This window comes from Rhinatrema bivittatum, chromosome 13 (genome assembly GCF_901001135.1).
Source record: "Rhinatrema bivittatum chromosome 13, aRhiBiv1.1, whole genome shotgun sequence".
In the NCBI taxonomy this organism is placed as follows: Eukaryota; Metazoa; Chordata; class Amphibia; order Gymnophiona; family Rhinatrematidae; genus Rhinatrema; species Rhinatrema bivittatum.
The window spans coordinates 44,690,980-44,710,070 of record NC_042627.1 but is presented as its reverse complement, the minus strand read 5'-3'; the positions used below and the strand labels follow the sequence as shown (position 1 = coordinate 44,710,070).

Sequence of the window (19,091 nt, the reverse complement as noted above, 5' to 3'; positions counted from 1 at the left end):
GGGGCAGGGGCTCCCGGCACAGCGGCCATTTGCTGTTGTGCTGGGGATTGCGTGCCGGCAGTTGGCCGGCACGCGCAACTTACTTCAGCTCCATGGCTGAAGTAAGTTTGGAAATAGAAGTGAAAAAAGGAAAAAGGTAGGGGGGGGGGGGGAAAGGGCATGTGTGCGCATGTTATAAGATCGCGTGTCCATGTGTGCACGCTGGGTAGCGGGCGCACATGGACGCGCTCGCACAGGTTTAAAAATCTACCCCTAAATAAGTATACCCTAGAGGAGAAGAGAAATAGAGTGATGTGGCAGAAACATTCAAATAACTCAAAAGGCATAAATCACACAAGAAGTAAACTTCTTTCTAAAGAAAGAAGGATCTAGAACAAGAGATCACAGTAGGAGGCTCATGGGAGTGGGGGACTGTTGACTAAGAACAGCATCAGAAAATATTTTATTAAAAAAGAGTGGTGGATGCATGAATTGTAATTATTTTAACTATTTGTTTTTATTTTTCCCCTGCAGTTTGCCCTCCAATTATAAATGGCTTCTACTATGACATCTTCTTCAACTAAGGGCCATTACTTCAGCCAAGACCTTGTCATATATATTGAAATCCAAAAACTTTCCAAAGCTGCAGTAAAGTCTTTCAATGACAATGACACAGCTCAGGCTTTGAGCATATTCAAGAAAGCTTTTCTATTGTCTTGTAAACTGTCAGAGAAGCAAACACAAAAGTCATGTTTGTTTAATCTGGGCACTGCCTACATATCTGCAGGAAAACCTAAAAAGGGACTGAAGTGCCTGATGCAGTCTAGGACAGAAGGATCTGACGAGAGGGATGCCAATCTCTACTTTAACATCGCAGTTGCTTATGATGAAATGAAGGAGCACAGAAAGGCTGTCAAATTCTATGAGAAAGCAATTACTATGTATGGACTCAATGAAATAAACAGCATTGCAGATGCCTTAATAAAACTTGGCTACTGTTTTGTGGCTGTAGGAAATCTTCCTTCAGGTGCACACAGTTTTAGACTTGCAGGCCACTCATATCAGAAACTAAAGAAGATTGAGGATGCAGCAATGGCCATGAGAGAGGCAGCTAATTATATGATACAGAGTCAGAAATTCTCAAAACTGGAAGTGCTATCAACTTTAAATAATTGTGTACAGTTATGTACTGGAGTCACAGACAAATCATTGTTAGGTGAGTCAACACCATCTTCAATCAAGCTATGAATTCTTCATTAATTATGATTTCTTGTATGTCACCTCTTTTACCCTGTGCATGAATCCAAAGATCTTTGCACTAGAACAGGGCTTTCCAAATCTGTGCTGGGGACCTCACAGTCAATTTGGTTTTCAGGATATCTACCATGAATATGCATGAAATAAATTTGCATATGATAGGTTGCCATTGCATGCACATTTATCTCATGCATAATCATTGTGGATATCCTGAAAACTCAACTGGCTGAGGGTCCCCTGGAAAGGCTTTGGGAGCTCTGTACTAGACCTATCTGTAGGCTAACTTTATTAATGTGCCTTCAGTGGGCAAGAGCAATCCAGTCTCTCCTGCCTTGCTGGTATTGTGATTAAAAGCGGTGCTGCCAGGCAAAAGCCAGTGCCATTTTAAATTTCTTCTGTATAAAGTGATGCCAGCCTGGGACTGGGCCTGGCCAGCGCCATTACATACAACAAAAACAATGTCACAGGCTATGATCTGTTGGCACCATTGTTACTTTTACCATACAAAATGGCACTGGCCAGGCCCAGGCTGAGACTGGCACCATTTTGCATGGAAGAAATTTAAAAAGATGCTGGCTTCAGATTGCCATCTCCATTTTTAATTGCAGTACTTTCGGGCAGGAGCGACCTGGGATTGCCACTGCCCTGTTTTGAGATGGGGATGACAATGGTTTTTTGTTTTCCTTTTTGTTTATTTAAATAAATGAAAAGAAACTGAAAAACTAACGAAACAAACAATTTAAAACAATAAAAGAAATGAAAAGCAAAGCAAAAAGATGTTTTGGTACTTCCCTAATGAGAACTGGATAGGTATATAAAATTCAAAATCTAACAAACCAGGAGAATTTCAGCCCAACAGAATATTCAGATTTTCTGTGAATTCACTGGGAATATTCGTTAAAAAATTCCCCTTGTAAATAAAGGAATTTTAAGGTAAATTTTATCACAGATTCACTAATTTTGCAGGAACCTGCATTGGACCTATGGTGTACTCCTTGAACATCAAAGCAGATGCACCAATTCAAGGGATCTGATTTTTTTGTTGATGGGCCCACAAACATTTTCTGGCTTTGAGCTAGTTCATGAACTTTTTTTGAAAAGAAGTTTGCATATCTCTAATGATGACTTACTGGTCATTCCCATGTTTTACCAGAAACAATTTTGCACATGCTGATTGTAACACAATAAAATTACAATTTTTTTAATTTATAGTGCATTGCAAGAATACAGTATCCCTAAATGACATTTGTTTTTCTCTAAATGTATGACAGTAAAAGGATTTCTATAATATGGATAAAATAATATTAGAAAGAAAAATACAAATGTTAACATATCCCATTGTAAATATAGTATCAGTCTTTCTTAGAAAAAAATGAACACAGATGTTCATTTGAACAATGGAAACCAAAATTAAAGATACAGCACTATTTCCCTCTTTATTATTTGATTGTAACCATAGTTCTTACAGAATGAAAGGTGTGAAGCATTTTCCTAATCTGGGGAATATTTTGATCTCTTGATCAGGAAAACTCTACAATCACATTGGGCTGCATTATGCTGAAATGAAGTGCTTTGGTCAGGCCAGGCAGTGCTTTGCAGAAAGCCTGGACACCTGCAGGGAGACAAGCTTCTCCAGACAGAAGATAGCTGTACTGCTCCAAAATCTAGGAGCAGTGGACAATGCCCTGGGCCAGTATGAGCCATCATTGAGATGCCATGCAGAGGCAGCTGACATGTACGGTAAGATACCAGGATCACAGTATGGAATTCCAAGTAAAGGCTGACAGCGGCGACCCCTCAGCTTCAGAAAAAATGTAAACATCTGTGTGCAAAGTTTTGAGTTCCTTGGTAATTTTGCAGTTATGATGAATTGATGTATTACAGAAGTGTACATTGATAAATAAGACAATACTAAGGAAAGAAAAATGGAGAATTTTAGTGAAAGGACATACAGATGGTAATTTTAAAATGAGTGTGTGTGTGCCCCCATTCACAAGCAAAGGTACGCTGGAAATTTAAATCGTGTGTGTACTTCCACACATATATAATAAAACATACCAACCATGCCTATGTATGCTTCTAATTTTAAGAGGTTAATCGAGCACAGCTAGCACATGTGTGACTTCCATAGGACTTTGTCAGCGTTTACGCACGTATGTAAGCGGATTTTAAAACCTGCTTGCATGAGGCTCATTCCCAGTTTACCCAGGTTTATCAAGGTCTTTCAGACCCCTCTGGTTCTTCATCCTGTATGTTCCCAGTTGACCTGGACCCCCTCACCCTGTCCTATAAGTCCTAGAGATCTGCAGACTTTCTCCTCTGCAGGAGCAGCAGTAAGGTTACGTGGCTATCTAGCCTACGAGCGCTGCAGTTTTTGGTTTTAAAATACAGAGTTACGTGCATTAAGTGTTGGCCCCCACCTGGAACACCTGATCCCCACCCCTTTTCCGCCCCTCTTATTTCTCACACACGCACAGGTACATACATGCTTAATCTGTGGCTTTTAAAATCCGTATTGCTCACGCACAGCCCACATGCACCTATGAGCATTTTTATGTGAGCAACACTTTTAAAATCGACCTCATAGTGTACCTGATTCACTAAAGGTTTTTCCCCATAGGCACAAAATGGGAGAAAAGCCTTAATAAATATGGCCTAGTGTTCGATAAAGAGACACCCCTACCATGAGTAGTTTTTTTAGGGATCTTTATATAGTACCTCAAACCAGTGCACTTTACAGATAATTACATTCAGTTACAATGAGTCCCTGATTCAGTATACCTACAACCTAAGGGGTAGATTTTCAAAAGGTTACGCGCGCAACCCCCGAAAACCAACCCCCCCCCCCCCCCCCACCACCACCACACGCCGAGCCTATCTTGCATAGGCTCGGCGGCATGCGCAAGCCCCAGGATGCGCGAAAGTCCCGGGGCTTTCCTGGGTGGGGGGACGTGGCATCACCTGTGGGCGGGGCCACGGGCATGGTTCCGGCCGGGGGCGGGGCCACAGCCTCCGGATCAGCCCCCGGACCCGAACATGGCGCGCCGGCAGCCGGCCCGAGAGCAGGCGTAACTTCTGGAATAAAGGTAGGGGGGGTTTAGATGGGGCTGGGGCGGTGGGTTAGGTGGGGGGAGGCAGAAGGAAAGTTCCCTCTGAGGCCGCTCCGATTTCGGAGCGGCCTCAGAGGGAACTTTCTGAGGCCGGCTGCGCGCAGGCTGCCGATTTTTGCTCAGCCTTGCACGCGTCGATCCTGGATTTCAACGGCTATGCACATATCTATTAAAATCCCGCATACTCGTGTTTGCGCCTGGTGCGTGAACAAAAGTACGCATGTGCGTAATTTTGTAAAATCTACCCCTAAGGGATCTGTTTATTAATGCAGGTTAATGCACATTTCCTGGCGTGTAGCCAGATGGACTCAGAACAAATGGGTATAGTATGCTCGTGCTAGCAGTTGGAGACGGATCTGATGTCAGCACAGGTATATATACCCCCACAGGAAGCGTAGCAACTTAGTAATTTCCGTCTCCAAAGCAGTTTGGAGAGCCTGCACGCTCGCTGAGCGTGTTTTCCAAATCTACTTTCTACTTTCTTTTTGCTAAAACTTCTACAGCATCGAGCCCCGCACTCCTGCGGTGATACCCTAAGGTCCCTCCCCCAGTAGAGTTTCCCGGCGTGATTTCCGTGATCCCCCGGAGGTTTAAGACCTCGGTCCGGTGGCCGAATCACGGCAGGGACGTAGCCCCCGGGCGAGGTTCGGGTGAGGCATACGAGGCGCCTCGGTCCCGGCGTGGACGAGGCTGCGGATGCATATCCTCAAACGCGGCGGTGAAGGTACTTGCCCTCTCCCCCCGCAGCCGGAGACCGCCCGGGTTCCAGCCGGGAAGCGCCGAGGATCAGGTAAGGTGTACATCTCTTACTTTTGGTCTCCGAGGAACCGAGGATCGGCGGTGTGGCACGCCGTGGAGGGCGCAATTTTGTGGGCCTTATTCAGGTATTGAGCGCCCGTGATAGGCGCATGTTTATGACTAAGCGCATATTATATACATCATTGTGCGTATATTGCTGACCGCTTATTGCTGAGAGCATATTGAATACCATTGAGCGTGTATTGCTGACCGCTTATTGCTGAGAGCATATTGTATACTATTGAGCGTGTATTGCTGACCGCTTATTGCTGAGAGCATATTGTATACTATTGAGCGTGTATTGCTGACCGTATATTGCTGAGAGCATATTGAATATCATCGAGCGTATATTGCTGCCCGCATATTATTAAGCGTATATTGCTGCCGCATATTATTGTGCGCCAGTTCTAAGCGTATATTGCTGCCGCATATTATTGTGCGCCTGTTGTATTCAGCGTATATTGCTGCCGCATATTATTGTGCGCCAGTTCTAAGCGTATATTGCTGCCGCATATTATTGTGCGCCTGTTGTATTCAGCGTATATTGCTGCCGCTTATTATTGTGCGCCTGTTGTATTACGCGTATATTGCTGCCGCTTCTTATTGTGCGCCTGTTGTATTAAGCGTAGATTGCTGCCGCATATAATTGTGCGCCTGTTATATTAAGCTTATATTGCTGCCACATATCATTCAGCGCATACTTTTCAATGGAAAAGAACGCCTCAGCGTCTTCAGCGGGGGCACCTCCTGCCTCCGGCATTAAAGCCCTCGGCCTCTGCTCTGCATGCCAGCTTAGAGCCACGCACAGTGAAGAGCCAGACTCCCTATGTGGCCAATGTGAGGAGGCCGTGGGACCCTCAGGCCAGGACCAGTCTCAGCCCCGATTTGCTGACAGTTCCCCAGGGGCTACCCCGGATTTAGCGGGCAGTCTCGACCAATCTGGAATCCCAGGGGATCTTGTACCCCGGCGATTGGAGACCGCTTCCATTTCCTGGGTGGATCTCTTTAAGGGGATTCATGCCTTTGTACAGATGCAAACGGCTTCCCGTCCAGGCCCTGCGGTTCCTGCTGTTTCTGCTGTTCCTGCTGCGGCTGCTGCGGCGGCTGCTGCGGTTGCGGCTCCAGCGGATCCTGTTCCTGGACCCTCACGCCCTTATCGTGAGCGGGACCTCCCGCTGCTAGACAGTCCGGATCAGTCGGACCAGGAGGTCTCACCGGACGAGTCTGAACTCCCGGACGAAGGGGAACTTCCCTCAGGGATTGAGCCATATAGAACCATGAGGCGGTTCTTCCCTAAGGAGGATCTCTCCGACCTGGTGTCTCAGTGCCTGGCGGAGTTGGATATTACAGGTCCCAGCGCTACGGTACCCTCTGCGCAGAACCCCCTGCTGGAAGGTCTTCGTCCTACAGCCCGCCATTTTCCATTCCTGCAAGCAGCACAGCAACTGATAGATTTAGAATGGGCTGCACCAGCGGCCTCATTCAAAGGGGGTCAGGGCCCTGACAGGCATGTACCCCCTGGCACCGGCTATCCAGGAGCTGCTGGCGTGCCTTCAGGTGGACGCCTTGATTAGCGCTGTAGTCAAGCGCACTACCATTCCAGTTGAGGGGGGTCAGCCCTCAAAGAGCCTCATGTCCGGCGACTGGACGCCATTCTGAAACAGACTTTTGAGGTGGCAGCTCTATCTTTGCGGATCGCAACCTGCTGCACAGTGGTGACGCGTTCCTGTTTGTCACAGGTCAGGAACAACGCTCCAGCAGCAGACATGGAGTCAGTTCTCTCGTTCCTCACGGATGCTGTATCAGACCTAGTCCGGACAACAGCCAAGGGGATCTCATCCCCCGTAGCTGCCAGGAGGCAGCTCTGGATCCGGAAATGGTCAGCTGATGCACCTTCAAAGACACGCCTCACCAGATTGCCCTTTAAGGGCTCTTTCCTATTTGGCAGCGACCTTGATAAACTGGCCAGTACATGGGGCACCTCTCCAGTGCCTAGACTGCCGGAAGATCGGTTCAGAAGGAACCAGCGCGCCTTTCCAAGGCCCTCCAGGGGCAGGAGTTCACAGCGCTTCATTCCTTACAGGAGTCGCTACCAGGCGCCGCATCCTCAGGCCAGGAATCAGTCCTTTCGGACCAAGCAGCGCAAGAGGGGAGCCCGGGCTCCGGTCCCGGCCGCGCCTCACAATGAGAATCCACCGATTCATCTGGGGGACGGAGCCATAGGGGGCAGGTTAACCCTCTTCTACCCCAGATGGGTCGAGATCACGTCGGACCAGTGGGTCCTTGCCATTATCCGAGAGGGATATTATCTGGACTTTCATCATCTCCCTCCGGACAAGTTTGTGGAATCTTCATGTCCCATACACAAGAAGGCAGCATTGGAAGCTACCCTGGCGAGGCTCCTGTCCTTGAACGCTATCATCCCAGTACCTGCCTGGGAAGTGAATTCTGGACACTATTCCATTTATTTCATGGTACCCAAGAAAGGGGGCACCTTTCGGCCCGTACTGGACCTCAAGTCAGTCAATCGATACTTAAGGGTCCCAAGGTTTCGCATGGAAACTCTGCGCTCCGTCAAGACCGCAGTACAGCCAGGAGAATTCCTCACGGCCTTAGACTTGTCGGAAGCCTACCTACATATCCCGATCCATCCAGATCATCAGCGCTACCTGCACTTCAAGGTTCTAGGCCGCCACTTCCAATTCAGGGCTCTGCCTTTCGGGTTGGCCACGTCACCACGGACCTTCACCAAGGTGGTCGTAGTGGTAGCGGCGGCACTCAGACGGGAAGGAATCCTGGTCCATCCCTACCTAGACGACTGGCTGATCAGGGCGAAATCGCGAGAGGAGAGCCATCGGACAACCGACAGAGTGATCGCCCTTCTGGAAAGCTTGGGCTGGGTAATCAACCTCAGCAAGAGTTGCCTACAGCCTTCCCAGTCGCTGGAATACCTGGGAGTACATTTCGACACCCAGGCAGACACAGTCAGTCTCACTACCAAGAGAAGGTTAAAACTCCAGATGCGTATCCAGTACCTGATGGGAGCCAGTTGGCCCATAGCTTGGGATTATCTGCAGGTTCTCGGTCTCATGGCATCCACCCTGGAAGTGGTACCTTGGGCAAGGGCCCATATGAGACCTCTACAACACTCCCTGCTCTCTCACTGGAGCCCTCAGCTATGGAACTATTCCACGCACCTACCTCTGCCTGCCAGAGTATGGACCCAGTTACGGTGGTGGTTGCAGTCCGACCACATGAGCAGGGGGTCGAAGATGTCCTCCCCCACATGGACTCTGCTCACAACAGATGCCAGCCTGAGCGGCTGGGGAGCATACTGCGAGGGACTCACCGCACAAGGGCGGTGGAACAGAGAAGAGTCAGCGTGGAACATCAACCGTCTAGAGGCTCGGGCAGTCCGATTGGCATGCCTTCGATTTGCTCACAGACTGAAGAACAGAGCAGTCAGAGTGATGTCCGACAATGCCACCACGGTGACATACATCAACCGTCAGGGTGGAACCAGAAGCCGACAAGTATCTCTGGAGATCGCCCCACTGATGGCTTGGGCAGAGGCGAATCTTCAGGACGTCTCCACCGTCCACATTGCCGGGAAGGACAACACCACGGCAGACTACCTCAGCAGAGAAAGCCTAAATCCGGGAGAGTGGCAGCTGTCACCCACAGCCTTCCAGATGATTGTGGATCACTGGGGGATTCCGGACATGGATTTACTGGCGGACAAGTCCAATGCTCAAGTACCCAGATACTTCAGCCGCAAGCGCGACCCGTTCTCACACGGAATCGATGCCCTGGTTCAGCCATGGCCTCCAGGGACTCTGCTATACGCCTTTCCTCCGTGGCCTCTGCTGGGCGCCATCATCCACAAGATTCAGAAACACCAGGGCCTAGTTCTTCTAGTGGCACCAGACTGGCCAAGAAGACCCTGGTACGCGGACATGAGAAGACTACTGGCAGGGGAGCCTCTTCCCCTGCCTCCTCTCCGGGACCTTCTACGTCAAGGTCCCATCCTCCACGAGAATCCAGCTCAATTCTCTCTTACGGTCTGGCCATTGAGAGGGCTAGACTGAAGAAAAGAGGTTACTCGGAGCCCGTGATAGATACACTCCTCCGAGCTCGCAAGTTTTCCACATCCCTCACCTACGTAAGGATCTGGAGAGTATTCGAAGCATGGTGCGACACTCATGGCACCAATCCACATGCGACCACAATCCCTAATGTGTTGGATTTCCTACAAGATGGACTTCAGAAGGGTCTCTCCCTCAGCTCCATCAAGGTTCAGGTGGCTGCGCTGTCTTGCTATGGCCCCAGGAGGGATGGCAAGACCATTGCCACGCATCCAGATGTGTCTCGCTTCCTGAAAGGAGTTAAGCACATTCGTCCGCCACTGAAGTGGCCAGTGCCTTTGTGGAACCTCAACCTTGTTTTGGATTTCCTCACGGGATCCACCTTCAGACCCCTTCGGGGCCTGTCTCTTCATTCTCTAACTTTGAAGATGGTGTTCCTATTGGCGGTGTGTTCAGCACGCCGCATCTCAGAGCTACAAGCACTGTCCTGCCATGATCCCTTTCTGAGAATCACTCCAGAGGCTATCCATCTTCGCACGGTTCCCTCCTTTCTACCTAAAGTGGTCTCACAGTTTCACCTTAACCAAACTATATCCTTGCCTACTACGGCGGGTTTGAAGAAATCTGAAGAAGGGCGTCTGCTACGCCATCTCGACATAGGCAGAATACTGCCCAGATATCTGGAAATGACAGAAGACGTCCGAAAGACAGACCATCTGTTCGTCCTGCACAGCGGGAAACGACAAGGGGAAGCGGCCTCTCGGCCCACCATCGCCCGCTGGATTAAAGAAGCTATCAGAGCAGCTTACGTGGAGGCCGGGAAGTCTCCGCCTCTACAAGTCAAGGCTCATTCTACCAGAGCACAAGCGGCATCCTGGGCAGAATCCAGGATGCTGTCGCCTGCAGAAATCTGTAAAGTGGCGACGTGGTCCTCCCTCCATACCTTCTCCAGGTTCTACCGTCTGGATGTCCAGGCCAGGGAGGACACAGCATTTGTGAGGGAGGTCCTACATGGTCCTCAGGCAGCCTCCTGCCCAGGCTGGGAGTAAAGCTTTTGTACATCCCATTTGTTCTGAGTCCATCTGGCTACACACCAGGAAATGTTGAGATTACTTACCTGATAATCTCCTTTTCCTTAGTGTAGACAGATGGACTCAGCATCCCGCCCAGCTGCCTGTGTACATGGGTTTCACTGATTCAGGGTAAGCCATGTCATCTTCCGGAGGAAGTGGTGAAGACCAGAACTGTGAAGGACTTCAAAGGGGCGTGGGATAAACACTGTGGATCTATAAAGTCAAGAGGCCGCCAATGAAGAGTAGGTGACTCGCCAGAATGATGGCTACTGCCTGGAGACAATACCCTTATTCAATAAACATACACATGGTTACTGTGACTCCAACATCACTCTAAGCTTCAACAGCAAGAGGAAATGTGGAAAAAAGGATTTGCACTCACAAAGACGGGAGTAGCTGGCTTGTTACGGCGGTTACTACCCCAAACCAAATATCCAAATTACTACCTCCACCTTCCTCTATTCCTGATGCCTTTCAACTAGCTTGATCACTGCATTCTTATACTTCACTTTCAATGCATATCCAGCATAGTTCTCTGCTTCAACAGCAGGGGAGAAGAAAAACTGTTACTTCACACATCCAGCAGAGCTCTCTGCTTAAACGGCAGGGGAGAAGAAAAAAGGGTTCACACTCACAAAGCGGGGAGTAGCTGGCTTGTTACGGCGGTTACTACCCCAAACCAAATGTACCTGATACTTCACTCTCGACGCATATCCAGCATGGCGCTCTGCTTCAACGGCATGGGAGAAAGACTGATACATCACGAATTTCCAGCATAGCTCTCTGCTTCAACGGCAGGGGAAAAGAAAAACTGATACTTCACGCATATCCAGCATAACTTCAACGGCAGGGGAGAAGAAAAAAGGATTCACACTCACAAAGCGGGGAGTAGCTGGCTTGTTACGGCGGTTACTACCCCAAACCAAATGTGCCTGATACTTCACTTTCGATGCATATCCAGCATAGCTCTCTGCTTCAACGGCAGGGGAGAAGAAAAAAACTGATACCTCACGCATATCCAGCATAGCTCCCTGCTTCAACGGCAGGGGAGAAGATAAACAACCAATAAGGGCAGTATAACATAATCTGGGTAAAAACAAATAAGCATGGGTGTAGCTTGCTTATTGCGGCGGTTACTACCCCTACTACCTCTAACTAATCAAGCTAGATATTTCACTTGGATGCAGCTCCATCACCGCTCTCTACATTAATGGCGGGGGTGGAAGGGAATTAGAACCAAGAGCTAAGAGAAACAGATAAGTATGAGAGAAGAAATGAGGGAAGCTTGCTGGGCAGACTGGATGGGCCATTTGGTCTTCTTCTGCCGTCATTTCTATGTTATGTTTCTATGTTTCTATCTGTTTCCATAAGAGCGTCCCCTTTGCCAGGTGTCGACGCCTTCCGGTTGGGAATGCTGGCGGTCTCCAGCTACTATCAATCGGTCAGGGGAATCCTGTTTTACTATTTCACTGAGCGTCAGTACACACATCCATAACAGCTTTTGCAAGGAAGATTACTAAGTTGCTACGCTTCCTGTGGGGGTATATATATACCCGTGCTGACGTCAGATCTGTCTCCAACTGCTAGCACGAGCATACTATACCCATTTGTTCTGAGTCCATCTGTCTACACTAAGGAAAAGGAGATTATCAGGTAAGTAATCTCAACATTAATAGACACTCTAAAGTGTGCATGATGAGAAGTTCATATAGAGCTTCAATTGTTATAAAATTGTGATAAGACCTCAACTATCTCTGCTTTGCAAGTTTGCTTTTTGTTCATGAACCAAGAGATCAGAGAGGCGTTCCCTAATATCCTGTGCCATTTTTTCCCAATCTATTGTTAAGTGTTACCTTTTGTACTTTCCATTGAAAAAAAAAATAATTGGAAAGTGTTTACAAAGTAGAGAAGTATTTTGTGGAGATGCATATGTATCTCAGCCAAAACAGATTTAAGAAAGCAAACATAGATTGGATGTGCCATGCTAAAAGGAAAACCATTGCCCCATTGAATGAAAATATATCATCCAGATTTACTAAAACTACCACTTTGAATGTCATAAATCTAATTTATATTTTCACTCCATGGAGGTAAAACTATTCTACTAAACTATCACTTTCCTATCCAGTTGTCACTGATGAAACTACAGCCAGAAATGAAAACTATTTCAATAAACATTGTAAATTAATTCTTCACGCCAGGTGGGGGGAGGGTGGATTTGCCAACTATTTTGAAACAAGCTTTAAGTCATCCTTTGCTGAAAAATGCCTGCTCGAAAATGAATGATCCTATTAACTAATATAGACCCATCTCAAACATTCCCATTTTGGGGAAAATTAACTGAGCAGGCGACCACTCATCAGCTTCAAGCTTCCTTAGACGGCACAAACAGCCTGGACTCATTCTAATCTGGTTTCATGCTTGGTCTTAGTCAGAGATGACCCCGATTGCTCTAGAGGATGACCCACATACACAAATGGATAAGAGAATTTCCTCCCTCTTAAATTTTACTTGACTTCTCCTCCATTTTTGATACTATAGAGGGGGAGGGTTGTAGTACTTGGTTTTTCTCCTTTTTACTCGATAGCAAACAAATAGCTTAATCTTGGAGAATTTCTCCACACCTTAGCCTTTGTCATTTGGCTTTCTCCAGGGTTCAATACTCTCCCCAATGCTTTTTATGTAACACAATTTTTATTAAGTTTGCATCTGTGAATACAACATAGCTAGGACATCTAGTTCCTGAGATGCCCCCTGCCAAGCAATTTGTAAAGGCAAATGATACAGCATACCCCATCAGTTCTGCCCCCACCCTCCGCCCTGTGACCCTGGGAGTCTTTTGTCTGAAGTCAGCTGCCTAAATCATATGAAACTAACACACAAAACAAAGTATGGTAATTCACCTTAGGCTCAATCACTCATTGATGATCAAGCTGCGTACTCTGTGTGGAAGTCTTTGTAGATACGGACCCCAAATGTTCAGAAATCTCTTCTTCTGTCGCGGTGATAGGCACATTATAGAAGCTTCCATTTGCATCATATGGTGTAGACTATTACGCCATGCCCAGTAAAAGGGACTAGTAGTTTCTCTCCAGTTGGTAAGTATAATCCTTTTAGCGACTAAGCAAGCTTTTTGAATAAACAAGCGGGATCCCAGAACTCTCACCCACAAGGGCGAAATGCAGCCAAAGAGTAACCAATAATAGGAAAAAGGAACAGGTAGCTCGAGTACTGATTCCAAATATCAAACCACCTTTTGCCAAAAGGGCTAGATCAGAGGACACACCCAAAAGGCGTGGGATAAAGAACCCATTGAGCCACAACGTAGGCAATGAGGCAAAGGTGCTATTCTGGAGTTAAAAGCATCTTGAGCAGATATATAGCTGCGTCGGATAAATTTATACTGCATTTTGCGATAATACATATTGACTGAGAGTTGAGAGATACGGTGAAAACAGGCATTAATAATAGCACAAGTTAACAAAAACACCCCATCACGATTCCACCTTTCTACCAAAATAGAACAATTATCTGGAAAAGTTAATTGCTTGAGCAAGTGATAGTGTTGTGAAAGAGATGGAGGCTGCGTCTGTTCCAATAGCAAATGCACTGCTATGGTTTGAAAGGACGTTGCATGGCGAAACGTCCGTGGTATGGAGGCGATATAATGTTTGAGTTGTAAATACGGGAAGATCTCTGTAGTAGGGAAACCATAAATATCCCTTAATTCTACAAGTGATAAGAGTTGACCTTCTGAGTTCAAAACATGACCCAATTGTGTAATACCCAATTTACCCCATCTTTGAAAAGAGGTAGTTTGCGAACCTGGGAGAAAATCAGGGTTCCCCTGAATAGGCAAGAGATAAGCACAAACGCGATCCAGCTTTAATAAATGCATTAATTTAACCCATGTTTGGCGAAGAGGTTTAGTAAGAATATTTTGTACCAAAAAAGTATTTAAACTGGATGATGTGGCTTGTAAGACGGAAATCAATGTGTAAGGATTAGCCAAAGCCTGATCCACAAGCAGGTTCAAAAAATTGGAGGTACCCAAAATCCAATCTCTAATTAACCGAAGATTGCATGCCAAATTATACAGAGCAATATCCGGAACCCCCGTGCCACCCCTCCCCCAGGGCAAATGCAGCCACACCAAGGGGATCCTTGCCTTCCCACCCCACCAGAAAAACCGCCGCTGACTCTTGTCTAATTGTATTAATTCCGCCCGGCGTAAGATGAGTGGCAGGTTTTGAAAGAGGTAAAGCCACTTGGGCAAAATAACCATCTTGAACAATGAACTCTACTCCCTAATGAAAGTGGGAAGGCTGCCCAAGCCTGCAGCCTCTCAAGGGTGTCATGTAACAGAGGGTAAACACTCAGGGCATAAAGCCTGGATAGGTCCTGTGGGATAATAATACGGAGGTACTTAAAAGAGTCTACTGCCCACTGTAAAGGAAAATCATCTGCCCACTCCTGCTGCAACGCTGCTGGACAGGCCAAGGCTTTGGATTTACTCATATTAAGACGCAGACCTGAGAAGGCCCCAAAGGTCCAAATGAGTTGTAGGAGCCTCTTAAAGATGAGACCGGATCTGTAAGGAAAACCAACATATCATCTGCGAATGCTGCGTACTTGAAGAGGGTTGAATGAAATCAGACTCCCCACACTTCCTTAGTTAGTTGGATAGCGACAAGTAAGGGCTCTAGTTGGAGGATAAATAATAATGGGGATAGCAGACAGCCCTGTCGCGTATCTCGTGTGATACTAAAGACTTCAGAATGGAATCCATTAGCCAAGATGATCGCTTCCGGGTTGGAATATAAAAGACGGATCACTTGTAAAAATAGGCCTTCGAAACCCATCATGTGCAGGGTATGAAATAAGTAGGGCCATTCAACCCTATCGAAGGCCTTCTCTGCATCAAAACTAATGGCCAGAAAGGGGTTGTCTGATTGTTGACACATCATCATGGCAGCTATAATTTTCCGGATATTAGTAAGCGCATGGCGTTTCCAAATAAAACCAGCCTGGTCTATTCCAATCAGAGTAGGAAGTACTGTCACCAGCCTATCTGCCATTACCTTGGCAAAGATCTTATGATCAAAATTTAACAGAGATATAGGCCGATATGAATCTGGTGATAAAGGATCCTTCCCTGGTTTTGGAATAAGCGTCACATGCGCTCGGTTTGAATGATTTGGGAAGGAACCAGTTTCTAGCATAGCAGAGAATGCCTGAGCCAACGGACTGGCTACCTGATCCAACAGGCATTTATAAAATTCTGTGCCATACCCATCGGGCCCCGGAGCCTTAAACCATTTCGCCTGCTGGATTACCAGACTGATTTCTTCCAAAGAGATCGGCCTATTCAGATAATCCTTTTGTTCCACTGTTAGCTGAGGGAGTTGAAATTTAGAACAAAATTGCTCACAAGCGTCTGTATTCCAACCCTCAGCTGTGTATAATGAGCTATAAAAATTCTGAAAACAATGGAGTATTTCCGTGCGATCCGTGAGCAAGCGACCAGTAGGGGAACGTAAAGTTGGAATGTGACATGAACCACGCGCTGACTTCACTAAGTTGGCCAATAACTTTCCAGATTTGTTACTATGCTGAAATAACTTGTATTGATAATACAGGACACTTTTGCGGGCTCTCTGATGTAATAAAGTGTTCAACTCTCCCTGTACAGTCTGATAATATGCTCAGGTCGTGGTGTATAGTGCTTCGCTAAGCGTGCGCGAGCCTCTGTGTAAGCTGGGAAGTCAAAGTCAGAAGTCTATGATTCATGGACTTTTTCCTATGGGACATGAATGAAATAATTTCACCCCTTAGTACCACTTTTGCAGTATACCAAAAAAGAACCAGGGAAGATAATTGTTGCTCATTAAAGGCTGCATAGTCTGCCCAGCTTTTGTGGAAGTACTCCTGAAATTTCCCCTCGGTGGCCACGTAAAAGGGAAATTTCCCAAGAAAGGAATTTAGTGTGTTTGAGGTCCGTTCCACCTCCAACCGGACGGGGCGTGATCCGAGATCACGATATCAGCAATCTCTACAGCTCGGATCTGCGCACAACCATGAATACTAGTTAAAAAGTAATCGAGCTAGATAGTCCCGTGCGCCCGTGAGATATGGGTAAAGTCCCTTTCACCCGGGTGAAGAACCCTCCACACATCCATCAACTGCAATGAATTTTCCAAAAAAGATGGACCCCTACCTACGCCCGAAGACGAGGGAGCAGATGGAGACTTGTCTATCGCTGGATCATGAATCGTGTTAAAATCCCCGCCTAAGATCATGAGATCTCCCAAATAGGGGAGCAAATGCTGATATATCTCCCTATAAAAACTATGAGTGAAATTATTAGGGGCATATACATTGCAAAAGATAACCTTAGTGTTAAAAATTTCTGCGATCAAAATGAGATCTCCCCATGGGGTCCTTAATTTCCTTATGTAAAGTGAAGGCCATATTCCGCTGGATCAGAATTTATTTATTTATTTATTTATTTATTTAATAACTTTTATATACCGACGAACGTTGGGAACATCTCATCGGTTTACATAGAACAGAACTTAGCAACAGGCTTTACAATTATTGCATAATTATATAAGGAACATTAAAAACATACAAATAACAGAGAAGCTTATACAAGTAGAAATTAGCTAAAGGGGTATGTGAAAGAGGTTATTTAAGCGGGGGGGGGGGCGGCGGGGAAATTTTGATATAAACGAGGGTATCAACAATTAAAGGAGGAATATATACACGTGAATGGGAACAAATTTTTTATATACAATATGTTGTCCTGATAAAGTTCACTTTTTATATACAATATGTTGTCCTGATAAGATTCACTTTATGGGAGGTAAGGGAGGTGAGAAAGTATTAAGTAGAGGGAGGGGGTAGAAAGGAGGTGTAAGGTAGGTGGGGGGGAGAGGGATGGAGAGAGGTTAGGAATTGGAGAGGGGGGGGGTGAGAGTGGTTATGTGGATAATAGGTGTAAGAGTGTTTGAAGAACCAGGTTTGGAGAACCAGGTCTTCAGGGGGGGGTGAGAGTGATTGTGTGAATGTTAGGTGTAAGAGTGTTTGAAGAACCAGGTCTTCAGGTTTTGCCTGAATATTTTTGGGCAAGTTTCTTGGCGGAGGGAGGTAGGTAGCTTATTCCAAAGAAGCGGGCCTGCTAGGGATAGGGCCCTTTCGTTTGTGGTGCGGAGTTTAGTAAGCTTAGGTGAGGGGGTGTGTAGTGTAGCTAGATATTGTTTTCTAGTAGGTCTATTGCTGTTGTGAAATGAGAAATGTTCTTTGTACCAGTGCATGTTCTGGTTGTGAAGAGATTTGTGTATTAGGGTGAGGGCTTTGAAGGTAATTCTAGATGCTACGGGTAACCAATGAAGATGTTTGAGTACCGGGATTATGTGATCATTTTTGTGGGTGTTGGTGAGTATCCGGGCGGCTGCATTTTGGAGGAGTTGTAAAGGCTATATGGTGTTTTTAGGCAAGCCTAATAACAAGGAGTTGCAGTAATCTATTTTCGTTAATATGAGGGCTTGTAATATTGTACGGAAGTCATTGAGATGTAGGAGAGGTTTGAGTCTTTTTAGGGTGTGCAGTTTGTAGAAGCAGTCTTTGAGGGTATTATTGATGAATTTCTTGCAGTTAAGGTGACAGTCAATGGACACGCCGAGGCTACGTACATGGGTGGGGAAGGTGAGGTTAGTGGTAGGAACATTGTTGTGTGTGAGAGGGAGGGTCATAAGAAGGGTGGGGGTGACGTTGGGGGGTGAAATAAGGATGAGTTCCGTTTTAGTAGCGTTGAGGGCGAGATAGTTGTTGGATAAGAGGCTGCTAATTTCAGAGAGGGCGGATTTCCAAATTTCCATAGCTTTGTGTATTGAGTCTTTAACCGGAATAAGTATCTGCACATCATCGGCATATATGAAGTGCGGAAGGTCAAGCTTAGCAAGGAGATGGCAGAGGGGGAGGAGATATATATTCCTTAAAACAAACTGCTATTATACCCATTCCAAAAAAGAAAAACCATGATCCTGCTGATGTTACTAATTATCGCCCTATCGCTCTATTACCATCTTTAGCAAAAATCATAGAATCAGTAGTTTTACATCAAATATCCGACTATATCGAAGAAAATAACATCTTACATACTAACCAACATGGCTTTAGAAAAGGACACAGTACTGAATCCTTACTCATATCATCTTTTGACACCATAATCCGAGGATTTGACTCCAACATAAACTACTTACCGGTACTAATTGATATTTCCGCCGCATTTGATACAATAAATCATGACATTCTTATCACCAATCTAACTCAAATAGATATTTCCGATCTTCCCTTACAATGGTTTACGTCATTTATATCCAACCGTCAACAAAAAATCATAACAAACAGCCAATCATCACAATGGTACTCCACCCCCACAGGAGTACCCCAAGGATCAGCTTTATCAGCTCTTCTATTCAATCTATACCTGTTACCTTTGTGCAAACTACTGGACGGTTTAAACTTAAATTTCAAAATTTACGCTGACGATATTCAGTTTACCATACCCTTCACTGACTCCTGGTCTAAAACCTTCTCATTATTGCACTTATATTTGTCTACAATAAAAACCTGGCTTTCTCATAATAGACTAAAATTAAACACAAACAAAACAGAATTAATCTATCTATCCACTATTCCAGACTCAATTCACAAACCCCCAGCAACATTTACTTTTGAAAACCAAACCATCCCCATAAAAACACACGCAAAAAATTTAGGAGTTA

General features: G+C 46.0%; 1 protein-coding gene across 1 annotated transcript in view; it reads left to right on the top strand.

Moving 5' to 3' along the window:
- Nucleotides 1-19,091, top strand: part of LOC115074893 (tetratricopeptide repeat protein 24-like) — a 106,660-nt gene that overhangs the window by 55,050 nt on the left and 32,519 nt on the right. The window contains exons 2-3 of the mRNA XM_029574854.1: nt 514-1,195; nt 2,761-2,976. Of these exons, the coding sequence (XP_029430714.1) occupies nt 532-1,195; nt 2,761-2,976 (880 nt within the window). The 5' untranslated portion in view covers nt 514-531. The remainder of the gene's footprint in view (nt 1-513; nt 1,196-2,760; nt 2,977-19,091) is intronic.